The 16,705-nt window shown below is 37.4% G+C and overlaps 1 protein-coding gene across 4 annotated transcripts in view; it reads right to left on the bottom strand.

Annotated features, from left to right (window-relative positions):
* Positions 1-16,705, bottom strand: part of EXOC6B (exocyst complex component 6B) — a 607,587-nt gene that overhangs the window by 119,272 nt on the left and 471,610 nt on the right. Inside the window, exon 21 of one of the 4 annotated variants that reach the window (XM_032873654.1) lies at positions 14,399-14,437. The exons of the other annotated variants lie outside the window; for them this stretch is intronic. Coding sequence (XP_032729545.1) covers positions 14,414-14,437 — 24 coding nt within the window. The 3' untranslated portion in view covers positions 14,399-14,413. Of the gene's footprint in view, positions 1-14,398; positions 14,438-16,705 lie in introns of those variants that run through there. 4 annotated transcript variants of the gene reach the window in all.

The raw sequence follows: 16,705 nt of genomic DNA, 5'->3' as shown, positions 1-16,705 counted from the left end.
TGTATTTCTGGTTCCGTATTCTTAAAAAAATTTAATTAAAAAAAGATTTTTAATATATCCTCCCTGACCTTTCTTTTAGTAACATCATAGATAATGTGTTATTACCTATTTTTCTGTCAATGATATAGTGTGAGCAACTAAACTGTTAATAAATATAGATTTGTATTGTCATCTTTTAACAAGTTCGTTATATGTTGTGGCTTGAATATGGCATTTCTAAAAATAGTATTAGGCACTATTCTGAGTGCTTTATAAATATCAACTCATTTAATCCTCATTACATCTGACATATGTACCATAGCATACCATATGGCATGTACGTGCCAGGATTTCATCAGATTAAGTACATCAAATTTTGACTTGATTTAATTAAATTTTTAATCAAATTGCTCCAAACTTGTGTCATCACAAACAATAGCATAACAAGTTCTTGGCATATCCGCCTTTGGGCCTTCATGCACTTACTTCCTTAGTCCCAGTTAAACAGGTGACTTTTCAACAGCTGTACACTAGCTGATTCAAGCTATCCCAAGAAGCCAATGAAATAAAAGGATTATAACCCTAGAGCTCTGAATATCTGCTCTAGTTTAGATAGCACACGATTGGGGCCTCCTTCCTGTCTTGGTCTCCTATTCCGAAAGGGGGAGCAAGCAGCATGGTCTCAGAGTCTTAAAAGTCCTGAATACATTTCCCTTCTTGGGGCGAGCAGGCCCCATTGAAAGAAAGGAGAAATACTTCTTAAAATCCTGAATTGGCGGAATCAGATTAAGGCATCTCTCAAGCTATATTCATATATAGTGCCCATTTAAACTAATACATACATCGTGAAAAAGTTTATCTTTATAATCCAATATTCTCATTTCACAGGTGATAAAACTGAGTCCAAGAGGCATAACTGACTTCATCTTAAAAAACTCCCCAAACTCCAAACTCTACAAGTGTTCGTAACATCTTCATTGTTATCTTCACCATTACAAAAATATATCTCTATACAATTGTATCCTTGTGGACTTGCTGTTTTTCTGATCTTCTATTTTTTAACATTACATTGCTGTACTTGTACTCCTTACGTGTGCTAACCTGGTCCACACACCTGTGGTTTTTATGACAATATTCCACTATGATTAACGTACAACACTTTAACTCTTCTCAACTGTTAGATATCTATATTGTTTTTCATTTTTTAAATAAAAAATAGTAATGATGCAGATACAAGTGCCTTCGGTTTTATCCCCTCCCTCTCATCCCCTTTGGTAGTTTTATAAAGATAAAGAGTATTTTTAGGTAAAAAAATATATATATATGATCTTGATTACATACTGCATATGATCTTGATTGCATACTGTGAAACTCTTCTCCAGAAAGACTCTGGCAATTTATTCAGTTGCATCTAAGTCTACATCTTCAAAAATCCTTGTCTGTTGTAATTGGTAGTGACTTTTCATTTGCCCTCAATCTCAACAATTCTGGGAAAACATGGTAGTAGTTCCTAATTACTCATCGTGAATTTCAAGGTAATTCTATTAAAGTTGAAATCTATTTTATTTCAGATATTTGCATCCATGTTTATAAATGAAATTACTGTCATGTCACATGTTAGGTGCTCACTTTAGTGCACATTTTAGGATCAGGACCATGTTTATTTACCTCTTATAATAAGCTAAGGAACCTACAAGCTTGTTTTCCCAAGTCTATGGGTGCCCTCCTTCAATCCTTCCACACTATAATCAGAATAGCCTTTTAAAAACTCAAGTCTCATCATATCCCATTCTTAAAATTTTTAATGGCTTTCCATTACTTTTATCATATAGTCTAAAATCCTAACTTGGTCTATATGGTTCTGGAACATCTGGCCATATAGGCCTCACCTTTTCCTGCTTGGGGTCTTCAGTGTACTCCCCATGGAACTTCCACTCCCTCTTGAGCTACTCTTTTTTTTTTTTTTTAAGATTTTATTTATTTATTTGACAGACAGAGATCACAAGTAGGCATAGAGGCAGGCAGAAAGAGAGAGGAGGAAGCAGGCTCCCTGCTGAGCAGAAAGCCAGATGCAGGGCTGGATCCCAGGACCCCGAGATCATGACCTGAGCTAAAGGCAGAGGCTTTAACCCACTGAGCCACCCAGGTGCCCCTCGAGCTACTCTTAAATATCACTAACATCTGGGTTAAAGCTCTCTCATTATCCAGCTCATTTTATTCAAAATTACTCTTTCAATGTCTGGTCTTTCTGGTAAACTGAAGAAAACTCTGTAGGAGCAAAGAACCTTTGGGTTTGGTGGTGGTGGTGGTGGTGGTTGTTTTAGGCCAGCAGTAAGTAGGCATTCTGTACCTCAGGAATTTAAGAACTTGACACTGTATATACTGTCTTCCTACTAGAGTACAAACCAAGGATAAGGACCAGTTCTTCTGTATGTTTTCTGCCCAAAGTTCAGCACAGTGCCTTGGGCTTAATTACAAGTTCAACGGATTTGTATCAGCACATACTCTAGAGGAGTAACACAAAGTTAACGAAACTTAAATATGGCAAATACTCGTTAACGTTTGAATGTAAACCATCATATAAAGCATAACAAATGTTTACAAAATAGAATATAAACTAGAGGAGACGATCATCCACCACAAAGACACAGCCATACTGACTTCCATAGTCCATTGCCGAAACTCATCAGAATTGCTGAGTTGAAACAGTTGACTCATTTGAAAGCCTTATACAACCAAATGGTTAAAGTCCTTTAAATACTCTGAAGTGAGGAAATCTCCATGCAGAGATGGCAAAGAAGGAAAATTCAACAAAGACCACAACACCTAAATATTTTCTGCTTTTACCAGTTACTTCACTAAGTCCAAATGACCCTAAAGTCTCTAGGAAATGCCCATGTGTCTACTGTATATGTCCAACCAGACCTAGCAACCCTTTCCACAATGGTGGATCATCTCTCGAAAGATTTCAGCCTTAGAGTCTCATGTCCTATGGCATTACTAATTTTCAAAATCAACCTTCATTTACTGTAAATATACTAAAAGCCTAAACCAAGAGTCTAAACAAAGGGGTAAGAGGGACAGGTACACAATAAATAAGCAATGGTATGGCTGTGGAATGGGCAAGTGTAAAGGAACACATTCAAGTAAAACAACGCTGCTAACTGACAGAGTCTGTGACTAAGAGGACATCTGTAAAATGGGAATAACAGGAATATCCACCTCACAGAGCTGTTGTAAAATGAGAATGACAGGAGTTTCTACCTCACAGAGCTGCTGTAAGGATCAAATGAGCCAATGCACATAAAGTTCTTAGCACATATCACTATTATTGGGTTTTTTTTCCTATTTCTCATTAGGTAGCTGGAGCTTATAGCTTTAAGTAAATAAAAATAACTGGCTAAGAAGAGACATTCTAGTTTATTCACGGCTGATGACAGTCTCCACATATGTACATTTCAAGGGAAGCTCTGATACCCCAATTATCACTTTCCCCCATTATAACAGGCAATTTTTCAAAACATTTAAAACTATTTCAGAAAAAATTTTTATCTACTCCTTTGTTTAATCAGTAGGACAAGAAAGGTGTTTGCTATAATTTAAATCAAGATGATGACTCTAAATGTATAAGGGAATTACTCAAACAAAATGGTTTTTATTTTCATAAGAAAAAGTAATTCCTACTAACATAAAAAACATGGTAAATCTGACAGAAAGGAGAGTGATTAGAAACTTTAAGAAATAAGTCATCTCAGGCAGAATTATAAGAAATCAAAGGATAGCCTTTATGAACTGAGTATCTGTGTCCCTCCCCAAATTCACACATTGAAAAAAGTTCAAAAGGTTATTTTCTCAAAGTCATTCAGTAGGATATGAGAGAGACATGAATCAAATTGAGCTTTGTCTAAAAGAAGTGTGTACAGATCACACACCTTCTGTTTTTTTTTTTCTCATTTAAATTCAAGTTAGTTGACACACAGTGTAGTATTGGTTTCAGCAGCAGAATTTAGTAATTCATCACTTACATATAACACCCAGTGCTCATCCCAATTAAGTGCCCTCCTTGATGTCCATCACCCATTTAGCCCATCCCCCCTTCCGCCTCCTCTCCAGCAATCCTCAAGTTTGTTCTCTATATTTAAGACTCTTATGGTTTGCCTCTCTCTGTTTTTATCTTATTTTATTTTTCCTTCCCTTCCTCTATGTTCATTTGTTTTCTTAAATTCCAGTATGAATGAAAACATAGGATAATTGTCTATTTCTAATTTATTTTGCTTAGCATAATACACTCTAGTTCCACCCATGCCATTATAAATGGCAAGATTTCATTCTTTTTGATTGCCAAGTAATATTCCTGTGTGTGTGTGTGTGTGTGTGTGTGTCTTCTTTATCCACTCATCAGTCAATGGACATTTGAGATCTTTCCATAATTTGGCTATTGTTGATAATGCTGCTATAAACAGTGGGGTGCAAGTGCTCCTTCAAATCAGCATTTTTGTACCCTTTGGATAAATACCTAGTAGTGCAGTTGCAGGTTGTACTTTTAACTTCTTGGGGAACGTCCATACTGTTGTCCAGAGTGGCTGTGCCAGTTTGCATTCCCACCAACAGTGTAGAAAGGGTGCCCCTTTCTCTACATCTTCACCAACATCCGTTGTTTCCAGTGTTATTAATTTTAACCATTCTGACAGGTATGAGGTGGTATCTCATTGTGGTTTTGATTCACATTCCCTGAAGATGAGTGATGGTGAGTATCTTTTCATGTGTCTGTTGGCCATCTATATGCTTCCTTGGAAAAATTTTTCTTCTGCCCATTTCTTAACTGGATTATTTGGATTTTGGGTGTTGAGTTTGATAAGTTCCTTATAGATTTTGGATACTAACCTTTCTCCGAGATGTTATTTGAGAATGTCTTCTCCCATTCTGCTGGCTGCCTTTTAGTTTTGTTCATTGTTTCCTTTGCTGTGCAGAAGCTTCTTATCTCGATGAAGTCCCAATTGTTCATTTTTGCTTTCATTTCCCTTGCCTCCAGAGACGTGTCTAGTAAGAAGTTGCCATGGCCGAGGTCAAAGAGGTTGCTGCCTGCTCTCTTCTCTAGGATTTTGATGGCTTCCTATCTCACATTTAGGTCTTTTGTCCATTTTGAATTTACTTTTGTGTATGGTGTGAGACGGTGGTTCAGTTTCACTCTTCTTCATGTCACTGTCCCATTTTCCCAACGTTATTCAGATAACACTCTTTTCTCCTGCACTACATTATTGAATACCATATGCAGTTTTTAACTTTGGCACCAGAAGAGGTAATGTATGTTGTATTAGTTTTCCATTGCTTCCATTATAAATTACCACAAATTCCGTGGCTTAAGCAACACAAATGTATTCTCTCACTGTTCTATAAATCCAAAGTCCAACATGGGCCTCCCCCCAGCTAAAATCAAGGTGTTGGTGGGCTGTATCCTTTCTGGAGGTTCTAGGGGAGGATTTGTTTCTGTGTTCATGTAGGTTGTTGACAATTCAATGCCTCGTAGCATAAGACTGAGATCCCCATTTGCTTGCTGGCTGTCATCTGAGGGCCATTCCTAGCCTCTAGATGCCACCCAAACTCTTTGGCTCACGGCCTCGTTCCAATGTCAAAACCAGCAAGGTAGGTCAAACCTCTCTCACACCTTGTATCTCTCTTTTTCTTCCATCTCATCTCTCTGACCCATTCTTTTGTCTCCTTCTTCTGCATTTTAAGGACTCACGGGATTAGACTGGACTTGCCCAGGTAATCCAGGATAATCTCACCATCTCAGGGTTCTCACTCTGAAATTTGTGAAGTCTCTTTGGTCCTAAAGGTAGCATAGTCCTAGAGGTCTCAGGGATTAAAATGTGGACATCTCTGGGGGAGCAGGGCATTATTCTCTTTCTCTTATACACATTTTCTTTCTAGAATATGGAAAGTATGAAGAACAGAGGACTAATAAGACTGAGAGAAATCTGACGTATGATATTAAGAAATGCGTAGAAAAAAAGACATCCCCCCGCCAAAAAAGGAGCCTGAGAGGGAGCAATCAGAGAGGTAGATCTTGAAGCACACACTGATCTTGAAGATTGTTATGTGAAGTTTTGCCTGTACATGACTTACTGATTTCCTCTTTTAACTTGGAAATAATTTTCTCAAAACTCTTTTGCCTAGTCTTTTACATCCTAATCCAGTCATCTTTCATGTGCTGCTACTTGGGCAGTGACCACACAAATGTCAATTTTGCACATAATATCCTGAAATATCTCAGAACACTCAGCCAATGCATTGCTAACTTGGCTGAACATTCAGAGACCTCTTTTCCAGGAACATCTTGCTCTCGGCAATAGAATAATAAGAGATCATTGCTAGAACTCCCTAAAGCAAGGTAGCTGTAGAAAGCTGAAATAGCTAGATGGCAGGTTTGACTGCTGGTAAGCAAGACGATTACCCAGGTTTTCAAAAAAAGAAAGCAAGCAGGGAGACTCCTGGTGTCAATATTCTTTTTTTTCCAACTGAGTCAAGTAAATTCTATGAGATACAGATACGTGGACTGGTAAATATTATTTGAACTAAAGGCATTGGGTAGATCCTGTGTTATAAACAGAGGATTATCAGCTCTAAGAAAGCTAAAAATCGTCCAATTAAATAAATGCTATCTTCTAAAATTGAAATAAAGGAATTCTAAACAAGTGTGGATAAGAAATTAGGAAGGAACCATCTTGAAAGAGGGCAAGTCTAAAGCCAGTAAAGATGATTCAGAATCACAGAACATAGGACATCCTAGGGAACATGAAGATTACCTAACCTAATTTTTTCATACATCAGGGAAATTAAAATACAAAGAAGAGTCTTTCCCAAGATAACCCAGTGTCTGGCATCATCACAGATATCCTGACTGCCCCTTCAATGTTCTATACCCTGCAGTAGTGAAGACGAGATGGCTCTACCATTAGTTGCAATATTGGATTCTAAACTCAGCCACCTTATTCTGGGACCTCAATAAGGAGGAAAAAAATGTGGGCGAAATAATGCCAATCTTTGCCAACATAAGCAATTCTAGCCTCAGCTCTACTGGAAACTCTGTTCTATCGTCTTGGAGCCTAAAGAACATCTCTTCAAAAGTAGTAAGGGTTGGCTTATGAAAAGCAACGATCTCCAGTCTCTCCCAGGGGTCCACGTACCTAAAAGATGGTAAGATAGTGCACAACTCAGGACTCAATACGTGCTTGAGAGATTTTAGAATTGTGTGTGCATTTAAAATTACCACTGGATTCTGGGGGGGGAAATGGGAAAACAAAGTAGGAAGAAAGGTTAACGGCTTCACCTCTGCCACAGCCAGCCTTTTGCCAAGACTTTTTTAGTTCTATTACCATAAACTCATAAAAAGCAGGAGCCACAATAGAAAAATCTCTGAAACCTATGTTGCTCAGCACATTACAAGATCCAACTAATATAAAACCACAACTATTTTGTTCTGTTACAGACTGGGAAATTAAAAAAAACAAAATCCACATTTCGAGGAGTCAAGTTGGCCTGTCTAGGCCTTCTAACCTTAGCATCTATGCAATTAGCCAATCGCAGATTTAGAGATTCAATCTCACGATCCTTGTCCAGGCCATCTGCTACATAAGGACAGTGAACTGTTGCCTGCTGTCCTCTGCGAAAGCAGGCTGTGTAGTCCACAGATCAGTCTCCATTCTCTGGGTTTCTGTGGGCCTAATGCCCAACAGGACACTGACAACCACCCTGAGAAAGGGGATGAAGAAAAAGGACATAAGGAAAGTAACAGAAGGTGTCTAATTAGCCCGGGATATCTCATTTCAGATTTCTCCGCCATGTCTCAGGATGGGCTACTGAATTTGTAGACTCTAATTTTAGGTTATGCAGTTTTAATATCTATTTTTTATTTCTTTGGATCCAAGAAACTGTACTTAAATGATCACAGTTGCAGGGAGGACTTCTGCCTCTCTCTCCTTGTTTACTGAACTCATTATCCCAGGTTATCACATTACCACAATCACCCACTATCCCCTGATTTTCCAAACTTCCCACATATCATCATACTTTACTGTACTCTGCTAGAAAAAAAGAGGTGATTCCATCCCTATATAACATTAAAATCACAACACACCTTTCTAATCAGGAGCACATTTTCAGTTTACCAAAACATTTCTCCCCAACTGTTCTTTCAAGTTACTTTGAGTATTTCTTGATCAGCTGGGTTGCCTTAAGTTTTACTGTAACTTGTGATCAGACTTTCCCATCTGGCTCACAGTTTTCTTCTCTATATACTCTATATACTTAATTCCATTAAAAATCTTGCCATCAACATCACCGTCCTGGACCACATTTTATTAGAGAGGGATATTTATCAGCAGGTCTCTATGAATCTATATTGTAAAGCAAAGAAATCTACAGCCAAGAATACTTTTAGGAAACATCCTTTCTCTACTTCATTGAAAGGTATAGAGTTTATATCTAACAAGTAGAACACATTTTTAAGCCACTGATCAAAAACTCTCTGAAATCCTTACTTTTGAAGTACATTGGTTGCTCTGTAGAATTCATACCTAAAAGGCTGTTAACCTCTTAGTACTTAAAACCAAGGCCACCATATAGAGATCACACTTTTCTCTTTTAATGAAAGGCCACTATGTGCTAGGAATTAATCTAGACATGAAGAATAAAGCTGTTCACAAAACAGGCAAAATCCATATCCTCATGAAATAACTTTCTAGTGGGCGGAAAACAAATTAAGCAAGATACGTAAGGCATAACATATACAAGATGATCAATTCTTTACAGAAAAATAAAGCAGGGAAGACGATAGAGAACTTTACTCTGGTTTTTGGTTTGGTGGTGGAGATAGTTGGAGAGAAAAGCAATGACCTTAAACAGGAAAGGCCTCAATGAGAAGGTGAACTTGAAATGAACTGAATAAAGACCAAGGAAAAAAAGGAGCAAGCAATATAATTATCTGGAAAAGAGCCTTCTAGGAAGAGATGATATCAAGTACACGGGCCTTGAGATGGGAATGCACCATGTTTCAGAAATGATACAGAAGCTAAGAGAGTGAGGAGAAAAGCAGCAGGGGAGCTTAGAGAGTTAAGGGGTATGTGTGTGTACAAAGATTCTGTGGGATCTTGCAGGTCATTAAAAGCACTGGGCTTTTACTCAGAATGAAATGAGAAGCCATTGTGAGGTTCGTGACAGAGGAGTGACACAATCTGAGTTTTGTTTTAACTGTTTCACTTTGGCTCCACATTAAGAATGGTCTGTAGTGGAGCAAAGGCACAATGGTAGAGACCAATTAAGAAGCTATTCCAAGAGTGAGAAATACTCATTACTGGAATCCAGAAAAGAGAAATGATAGCTATAAATGGTTGGTTTCTGGATATATTTTGAAGAGAGGGAAAACACAACTTGCTAACAGACTGAATGAGAGAAAGAACGGAGAAAAGGATGACTCCAAGGTTTCTATTACTAGAAGATCAGGGTTGCTATTAATTGAGATATGGAAGACTGTAGAAGGAACAGGTATTCATGGAGGGAATGAGGAAATCAAAGACTTCGTGTTAGAAGGCTCAAATTAAGGTATAATTGATGTCCAACATTTATTAGTTTTATGTAGAGCATAATGATGCAATATTCATATATACAGCCAAAATGATCACCACAGTAAGTCTAGTTATCATCACCAACACAGAAATAGAATTTCTTTTCTTATTATGTACATTATATCCCCATGACTTATTTATTTGACAACTGGAATTTTGTTCCTTTTGACTCCCTTCATCCATTTCACCCCCCTCCTCCCACCCCCAATGCCTGGCAATCACCAATCTGCCCTGTTTCTATGAGCTTGGGATTTACTGTTGTTGTTTGTTTGTTTTAGATTGCACATATAAGTGAGATCATACAGTATTTGTCTTTGTCTGTTTGACTTATTTTACTTAGCATAATGCTCTCAAGGTCCATCCATGTTGTTACATATAGTAAGATTCCATTCTCTTTAATGGCTGAATAATACTCCACTGTGTGTGTGTATGTGTGTGTGTAGGTGGGTGTGTGTATCACATCTTCTTTATCCATTCATCTATCAGTAGACATTTAGGTTGTTTCTATATCTTGGCTGTTGTAAATAATGATGCAGTGAACATGGGGGTGCAGATATCTTTCTCAGTTAGTGCTTCTGTTTTCTTTGGGCAAACACCCAGAAGTAGAGTTGCTGGATCATATGGTAGTTGTTTTTAATGTTTTTGAGGAACTTCCAAACTGTTTTCCATAGTGGCTGCACCAATTTACATTCCCAAAGACAGTGCATGAGGGTTTCCTTTTTTCTATCTGCTTGACAACGCTCGGTATTTTTTGTCTTTTTGATAACAGACATTCTAACAGATACAAGGTGATACCTCACTGTGGTTTTGATTTGCATTTCCCTGATTAGTATTAATGAGCATATATCCATGTACTGTTAGCCACTTGTATATCTTCTTTGGAAAAAGGTCTATTCAGATCCTCTGCCCATTTTAAATCAGATTGCTTGGGGATTTTATTGCTATAGAGTTATATAAATTCTTTATAACTTTGGATATTAACCCCTTACTTGCTATACAATTTGCAAATACTTTCTCCCATTCCATAGGTTGCCTTTTCATTTTGTTGATGGTTTCCTCTGCTGTGCAGAAGCTTTTTAGTTTGACATATTCTTACTTGTTGATTTTTGCTTTTGTTGCTTTGGCTTTTGTTGACAAATTCAAAAAAATCATTGCAAAGACTGATGTCAAAGAGTATACTCTCCTCTGTTTTCGTCTAGGAGTTTCATGGTTTCAGGTCTTATATTCAAGTCTTTAATCCATTTTGAATTAATTTTTGTGTACGGCCTAAGACAGTGGTCCAATTCTATTCTTATGCATGTGGCCGCCCAGCTTTCCCAACACCATTAATTAAAGATACTTTCCCCCTTGTATACTCTTGGAGTTTCTGTGGTAAATTAATTGGCCATATATGCAGGGGTTTATTTCTGGGCTCTCTATTCTGTTCTAGTAATCTACATGTCTGTTTTTATGCCAATACAATATTGTTTTTATTTAGTACAGCATTGTAATAAAGTTTGAAATTAGAACATTTTAAGCTATAACAATGTAACACATTAAGAGTTTTTTATTATCATACATGATGACAATTTGCATATTTCTGATGGAGAGAATAAGACCATGTTATATGTTCAACACATTAATTGCTTTCATTCAAAATTCCTCACTGCCTCACCAGGAATTATTTGTAAACTACTTTGGAAGTCAATCCTAGAAAGATTGCAATATCTTCAATTGGTTTCAGAGTTTGAATTGACATTCTGGCCTAATTTTGGAGCTCAGTTAGTAGGCCATGTGTGTCCCAGAGGGATATAACAAGGATGAGATTCTGGATGAACTCCAAGGGTGGATTTTCATTGAGAAAACGGCCCCCATTTGGGAATAGAAATAGAAAGGCAACACCTGACACTTGACACAGGTGCTCACCAGGGTTGGAAGAATACGATCAAGTGTTTCATCTGAGAAGTCATCTGTTGAAGCAGTAAGAATAATTTATCAGGTGAGGAGCTGTTTTCCTTTCTAGCACGAAGCATTTAGCTGCATAGGCAGCCTTTCCTCATGGCTCTGGCTAGAGAAGTCCTCATCTATATGCTAGGTCTGGGAGACAACTGACTGGGTTCCCTTTCCCCATATTTAGTCCTGCCTTCCCCAGGGCTGGACCTCCACACTTCATTTAACAAGACTAAAGTAAAGTGAAAATTAAGAGCACATTCTGGGAGAAAAATTATGAATACTATTTATCTAAGGGAGTTTGAGGGCCAATATTATTCAGAAACTCCATCTAATTCCACTTACTTCTGAAATGCCACAAAACGATATTAGGTCAATGCATTCGGCAAGCAGTTACGAAAGCATAATACCTAACAGGAACTATGCTACCCACTGAGGGGAGGGGGAGTTCAAGGACAAATAAAACAGGGTTCCTGCCCCTGGTGAACACAGAATCTAATGGAGAAGGCGGATGACTGAACAAGTAATTATAAGAGAATTAGTAATGAAGGGACACACAAAATGTCAGGGTCCCAAAGGGGGAACAATTAAATCTGCCTGAGGAGGTTGGATAGAATTTATAAAGGAGATGACATTTGAGCCATGCTGTGAAGGCAGGGACGGAGTTTGTCACTCTACCAAGAGAGCACATTCTGTGATAGGCAGACGGGGCCTAAAGCTTACTGGGTTTTGGGATCGTGGAGGTGTGAAGAGTGGTCTTGGTAGAGGTTACCTGGAGAAGAGTGACAGGAAAAGGAGACCAGAACAATAAGCTAGGACCAAACTTGCTTTGCTAGGAGTTGGTCCTCTGTTCTTTGGACAACAGAGAGCTCTCAGGCTTTGTAAGCAGGCAAATGACATGATCATGACTGTGCTTTAAGAAAATAGTAGGTGGCAGAATGGAAGAAAATAAATAAAAGATCCTCAATGGCAGGGACATAAAACAGGAGAAGAGAAGGAATAAGAATAGAGTTTCATACTTAACAGAAAGAACCATGAACATATCCACTCCTATGCCATTTCTCCAAACCAACATTACCTCCCACCAATGAAATTCACTGCATCCTTTCACGGTCACTTCATCAAGCAGGTGGTGCTTCTCCACAAAGATAGAAAGATAGATACAGGAAGTGGTATCCAGAGAAATCACATGGAAAACCACCTTCTCACTTTAAATGATTTCTATCAGGGGTTTAAGGAAAAGTAAGATTAACAGCATGATATGGAACTCCAACCACATGTGGATTTAGAATAGGAAAAACATGCATGGAAAAATACACACACACACACACACACACACACACACACCCCATCATCACCATCACCACATTACACCACATTCACAAATGCCGTAGTGACCAATGATACTCAGTATATACTCTAAAAAGAATAATTATATATCCCCTTACCTCATAACACATACTTGCTTTTAATGACATTGTCAGTTTACTACGGTGTGAGATAGTTCTTTTTAGTATAGTCTCAGTGTTACCAGTAGCTTCCAAGAACCACCTTCCCTCACAGTCTCCTCTGGTCTGACATCACTGAACAGTACAGACTGTACAAGTAGTAGCAGCTCATAAGGAGGCCATACCATTGTCATCGAGAACCTGCTGTTTGCCTTGACCAGGCCCAAAGCACAGAGGACTGGGGAGAATATGGGAGGCCTTTCTACGATTGATGTTTGACTTAGACGGACATCTAATCTTCAGATGAAGTCCCTAGAGCACATTTTTTAGCACAGTCTGGAAAATAGAGAAGTTATACCTTCACTCTGCCCACCAACAGCAGGCTAATTTGTTCTTTATTGCAGTAGCACTGAAGCAAAGTAACAGTCTGGACATTGTTTTATCACGAGCATGGGATGAAATTTCCCCAGATGACCACAATTTTCACAGACACCATGAATAGTGAATCATGAATGTTTCGTCATAGAATGCTTTTAGAAAAATTAAATAACCTGAGTCAAAGCAAGAAAGAAAATCCGCTCCCACTGACTTGTTATAAAAACAATAACCAAAATGGCAAAAATCATCACTTCTAATGGCACAGCCATACCTCCCCTTTAAACCCACACAATGCTTACATGGTACTTAATTTGCTGCTTAAATCATATGCTGCTTCTTACTAATAGTTAGCTTTTTAGAAGTATCAGTCTCACCTTTCTTATTAGATTGTAATAAGCTAAAGTGAAAATACCAGTGCATCATCAAATTGGATTGCAAAATCTTACTCCAGAACATGGTAGTGAGAACTGAAAATTGGGACACTCGTGAAGTCATACCCTTATTGATGTTCATGGGCCACTCAATTTTTTTTCATGTGTACAGAAAAAGAAAAAAAATGTGGAACGAAAGAGTGAGGTACCTTCTTATACCTATTAAATTTACCAAAACACTTAAAATTTATATATTATAGACTCAGTGTTAGTGAGGTGCTGTATTCAGTGCATGAAAACACCACTGGTGTTCTTTAAGTTGGTATGACCCTTTGTTGTAGGAACTAGCCATACATAAAAAAGTCATAAAAATGTTTTTATAACTCTTATACAAGTTACTTTAAGAAGTAATTCAGATCAAAAGGCCTTTAAGTATGAGTACATATCTTATAACTTCAGTGTAAAAACAAAACATTAGACTTAACTTTAAAGTACAAAGAATAATGGCTAATTAAACGATAGACTATAAAACTGATATACCCTTCATAATAAGAACCCTTAGCAAATTAAGAATTAAAAGAAACTTGCTCAACTGATGAAGGATGTAAAAAACTTATACCTGTTATATTTAATGGTGAAAACTGACCACTTCCCCATTAAGATCAGGAATAAGTTCTCAGTACTCCTACTTGACATTGTAGTGGAGGTCCTATTGCAAAAAGGCAAGAAACAAAAGGCATCTAGATTGGACAGGAGAAGTAAAATGGTCTTCATTCACAGATGTCATCAATGTCTACCTAGAAAATCCCCCTAAATGTATAAAATATTATTAGATCTAATAAATGAGTTTAACAAGTTTGAAATTCAAGTTCAACATACAAATACCAATTGGGTCTCTATACACTAGTGATGAACAATTAAAAATTGACATTAGGAACGCCTGGGTGGCTCAGTGGGTTAAGCCTCTGCCTTTAGCTCAGGTCATGATCTCAGGGTCCTGGGATCGAGTGCCACATCGGCCTCTCTGCTCGGTGGGAAGCCGCTTCTCCCTCTCTATCTGCCTGCCTCTCTGCCTACTTGTGATCTCTGTCTGTCAAATAAATAAATAAAATCTTTTTAAAAAATTGACATTAAAAGAATAATACCATTTACAACAAACATGAAATGCTACGAAATTAATCTTACAAAATACATGCAAGATTAGCTAAAAAATAAAAAGCACTAATGAGAGAAATCAAAGATGTAAATAAATGGAGATAGACTATATGTATATATACATGTATACATACAGTCTGTAAATATATATGTGGATTAGAAGATTCATTAGTGTCAGAATGTCCATTCTTCTCAGACTGATCTAAAAATACTAGCCAAAATTCCAACAAGCTTTTTTGTAGGAATTGACTAGCTGATTCTAGAATATATATGTAAAGGACCTAGAATAAACAAAAAGATTTTGGGAAAAAAAAAGTTGGGAGAACTCATACCATACTATCTGATTTCAAGATTAACATAAAAGTAAGATCAAATGGCACCTGGGTGGCTCAGTGAGTTAAGGGTTTGCCTTTGGCTCAAGTCATGATCCCGGAGTCCCAGGATCGAGCCCTGCATCAGGCTCCCTACTCGGTGGGGAGTCTGCTTCTCCCCTTGAAACTCCCCCATCTCATGCCTCTCTCTCTCTTTCACTCTGTTTCAAATAAATACATAAAATATTTTTTTTAAAAAAGTAAGATCAAAACACAGTAAAAGTACAGACATATGGATCAATGGCACAGAATCTAGAGTCTAGAAACAGAACAATATATACATGGTCAACTGATTTTTTTTTTATTAAATGTGTCAAGGCAAATCAGCAATGAAAGCATAGTATTTTTAATCAATGGTGCTGGAACAATTAACTATACATTCTACATAAAAATTCAAAACATGACCACATCTTACGTTGCACTGAAAAATTAATTCAAAATATATCATCAGGGGCCTAAATGTAAAACTTAACACTATAAAACTCCCTGAAGAAAACATAGGAGATAATCTTTGTGACTTTGGATTAGGTAAACATTTCTTAAGATAGGACATATAGATCATAAGCCATGAAAGGAAAAAATAATGTCATTATAAACTATGTATTATTAAAACAAAAAACTAAGCTTTTCAAAAGATACTGATAAGAAGGAAAAGAGAAAGCCACAGACTGGGAAAAAAGGGTTGCCAAAAACCTAACTGATAATCGACTGGTAACCAGAATATTTTAAGAATTATTTTTAAAAACTGGGCAAAAGATTTAAACAAACACCTCACAAAAGAAGAGCTATGGATGCTAAATGAGTATAAAAAATGATGTTGAGCATCAAGAGTCATTACGGGAATGCACATTAAAACTACCACAAAATACTACTACATACCTGTCAGAACAGAGCAGGTAACAAAAATCAACAATACCAAACACCAGTCAGAGTGCAGAGCAGTTGCAACTCTCCTATGTTGCTAATGGAAATGCAAAATGGTAAAGGCACTTTGGAAAAGAGCTTGACAATTTCTTATAACTTAAGCATATACTTTATGACCCAGTTGCCTCATTCCTAAGTATATACTCTAGAAAAATAAAAACATAAACCTTTACATAAATACATGCCTTTATTCATGAGATCTTCAAACTGGGAACAATCCAAATATTCATCAGCTGGTGAATGAATAAATAATCCCTATAATGGAATACTATTCTGCAATAAAAATGAAGGACTACCAATATATGCAGTAACAGGATGAATCTTGAAAGCATTCTGCTAAGTGAAAGAGGCCAAAATTAAAAGTATGATTCCATTTATATGACAAAACTAGAGTGTCAGAGAGCAGAGAAGTCGTAGCCTGGGGTTGGAAATGGGAAGAGTAGACTCACTGCAGAGGCATAAAGAATTGTTTGAGTGATGGAAATTTTCTTGACTTTCGTAGCAGTTACACAATTGCTATAAGTTTG

This window comes from Lontra canadensis, unplaced genomic scaffold (assembly GCF_010015895.1).
Source record: "Lontra canadensis isolate GAN:19392208 unplaced genomic scaffold, GSC_riverotter_1.0 scaffold50, whole genome shotgun sequence".
Classification (NCBI taxonomy): Eukaryota; Metazoa; Chordata; class Mammalia; order Carnivora; family Mustelidae; genus Lontra; species Lontra canadensis.
The sequence above is the reverse complement of the archived record's forward strand: the minus strand, read 5'-3'. Positions and strand labels throughout refer to the sequence as shown.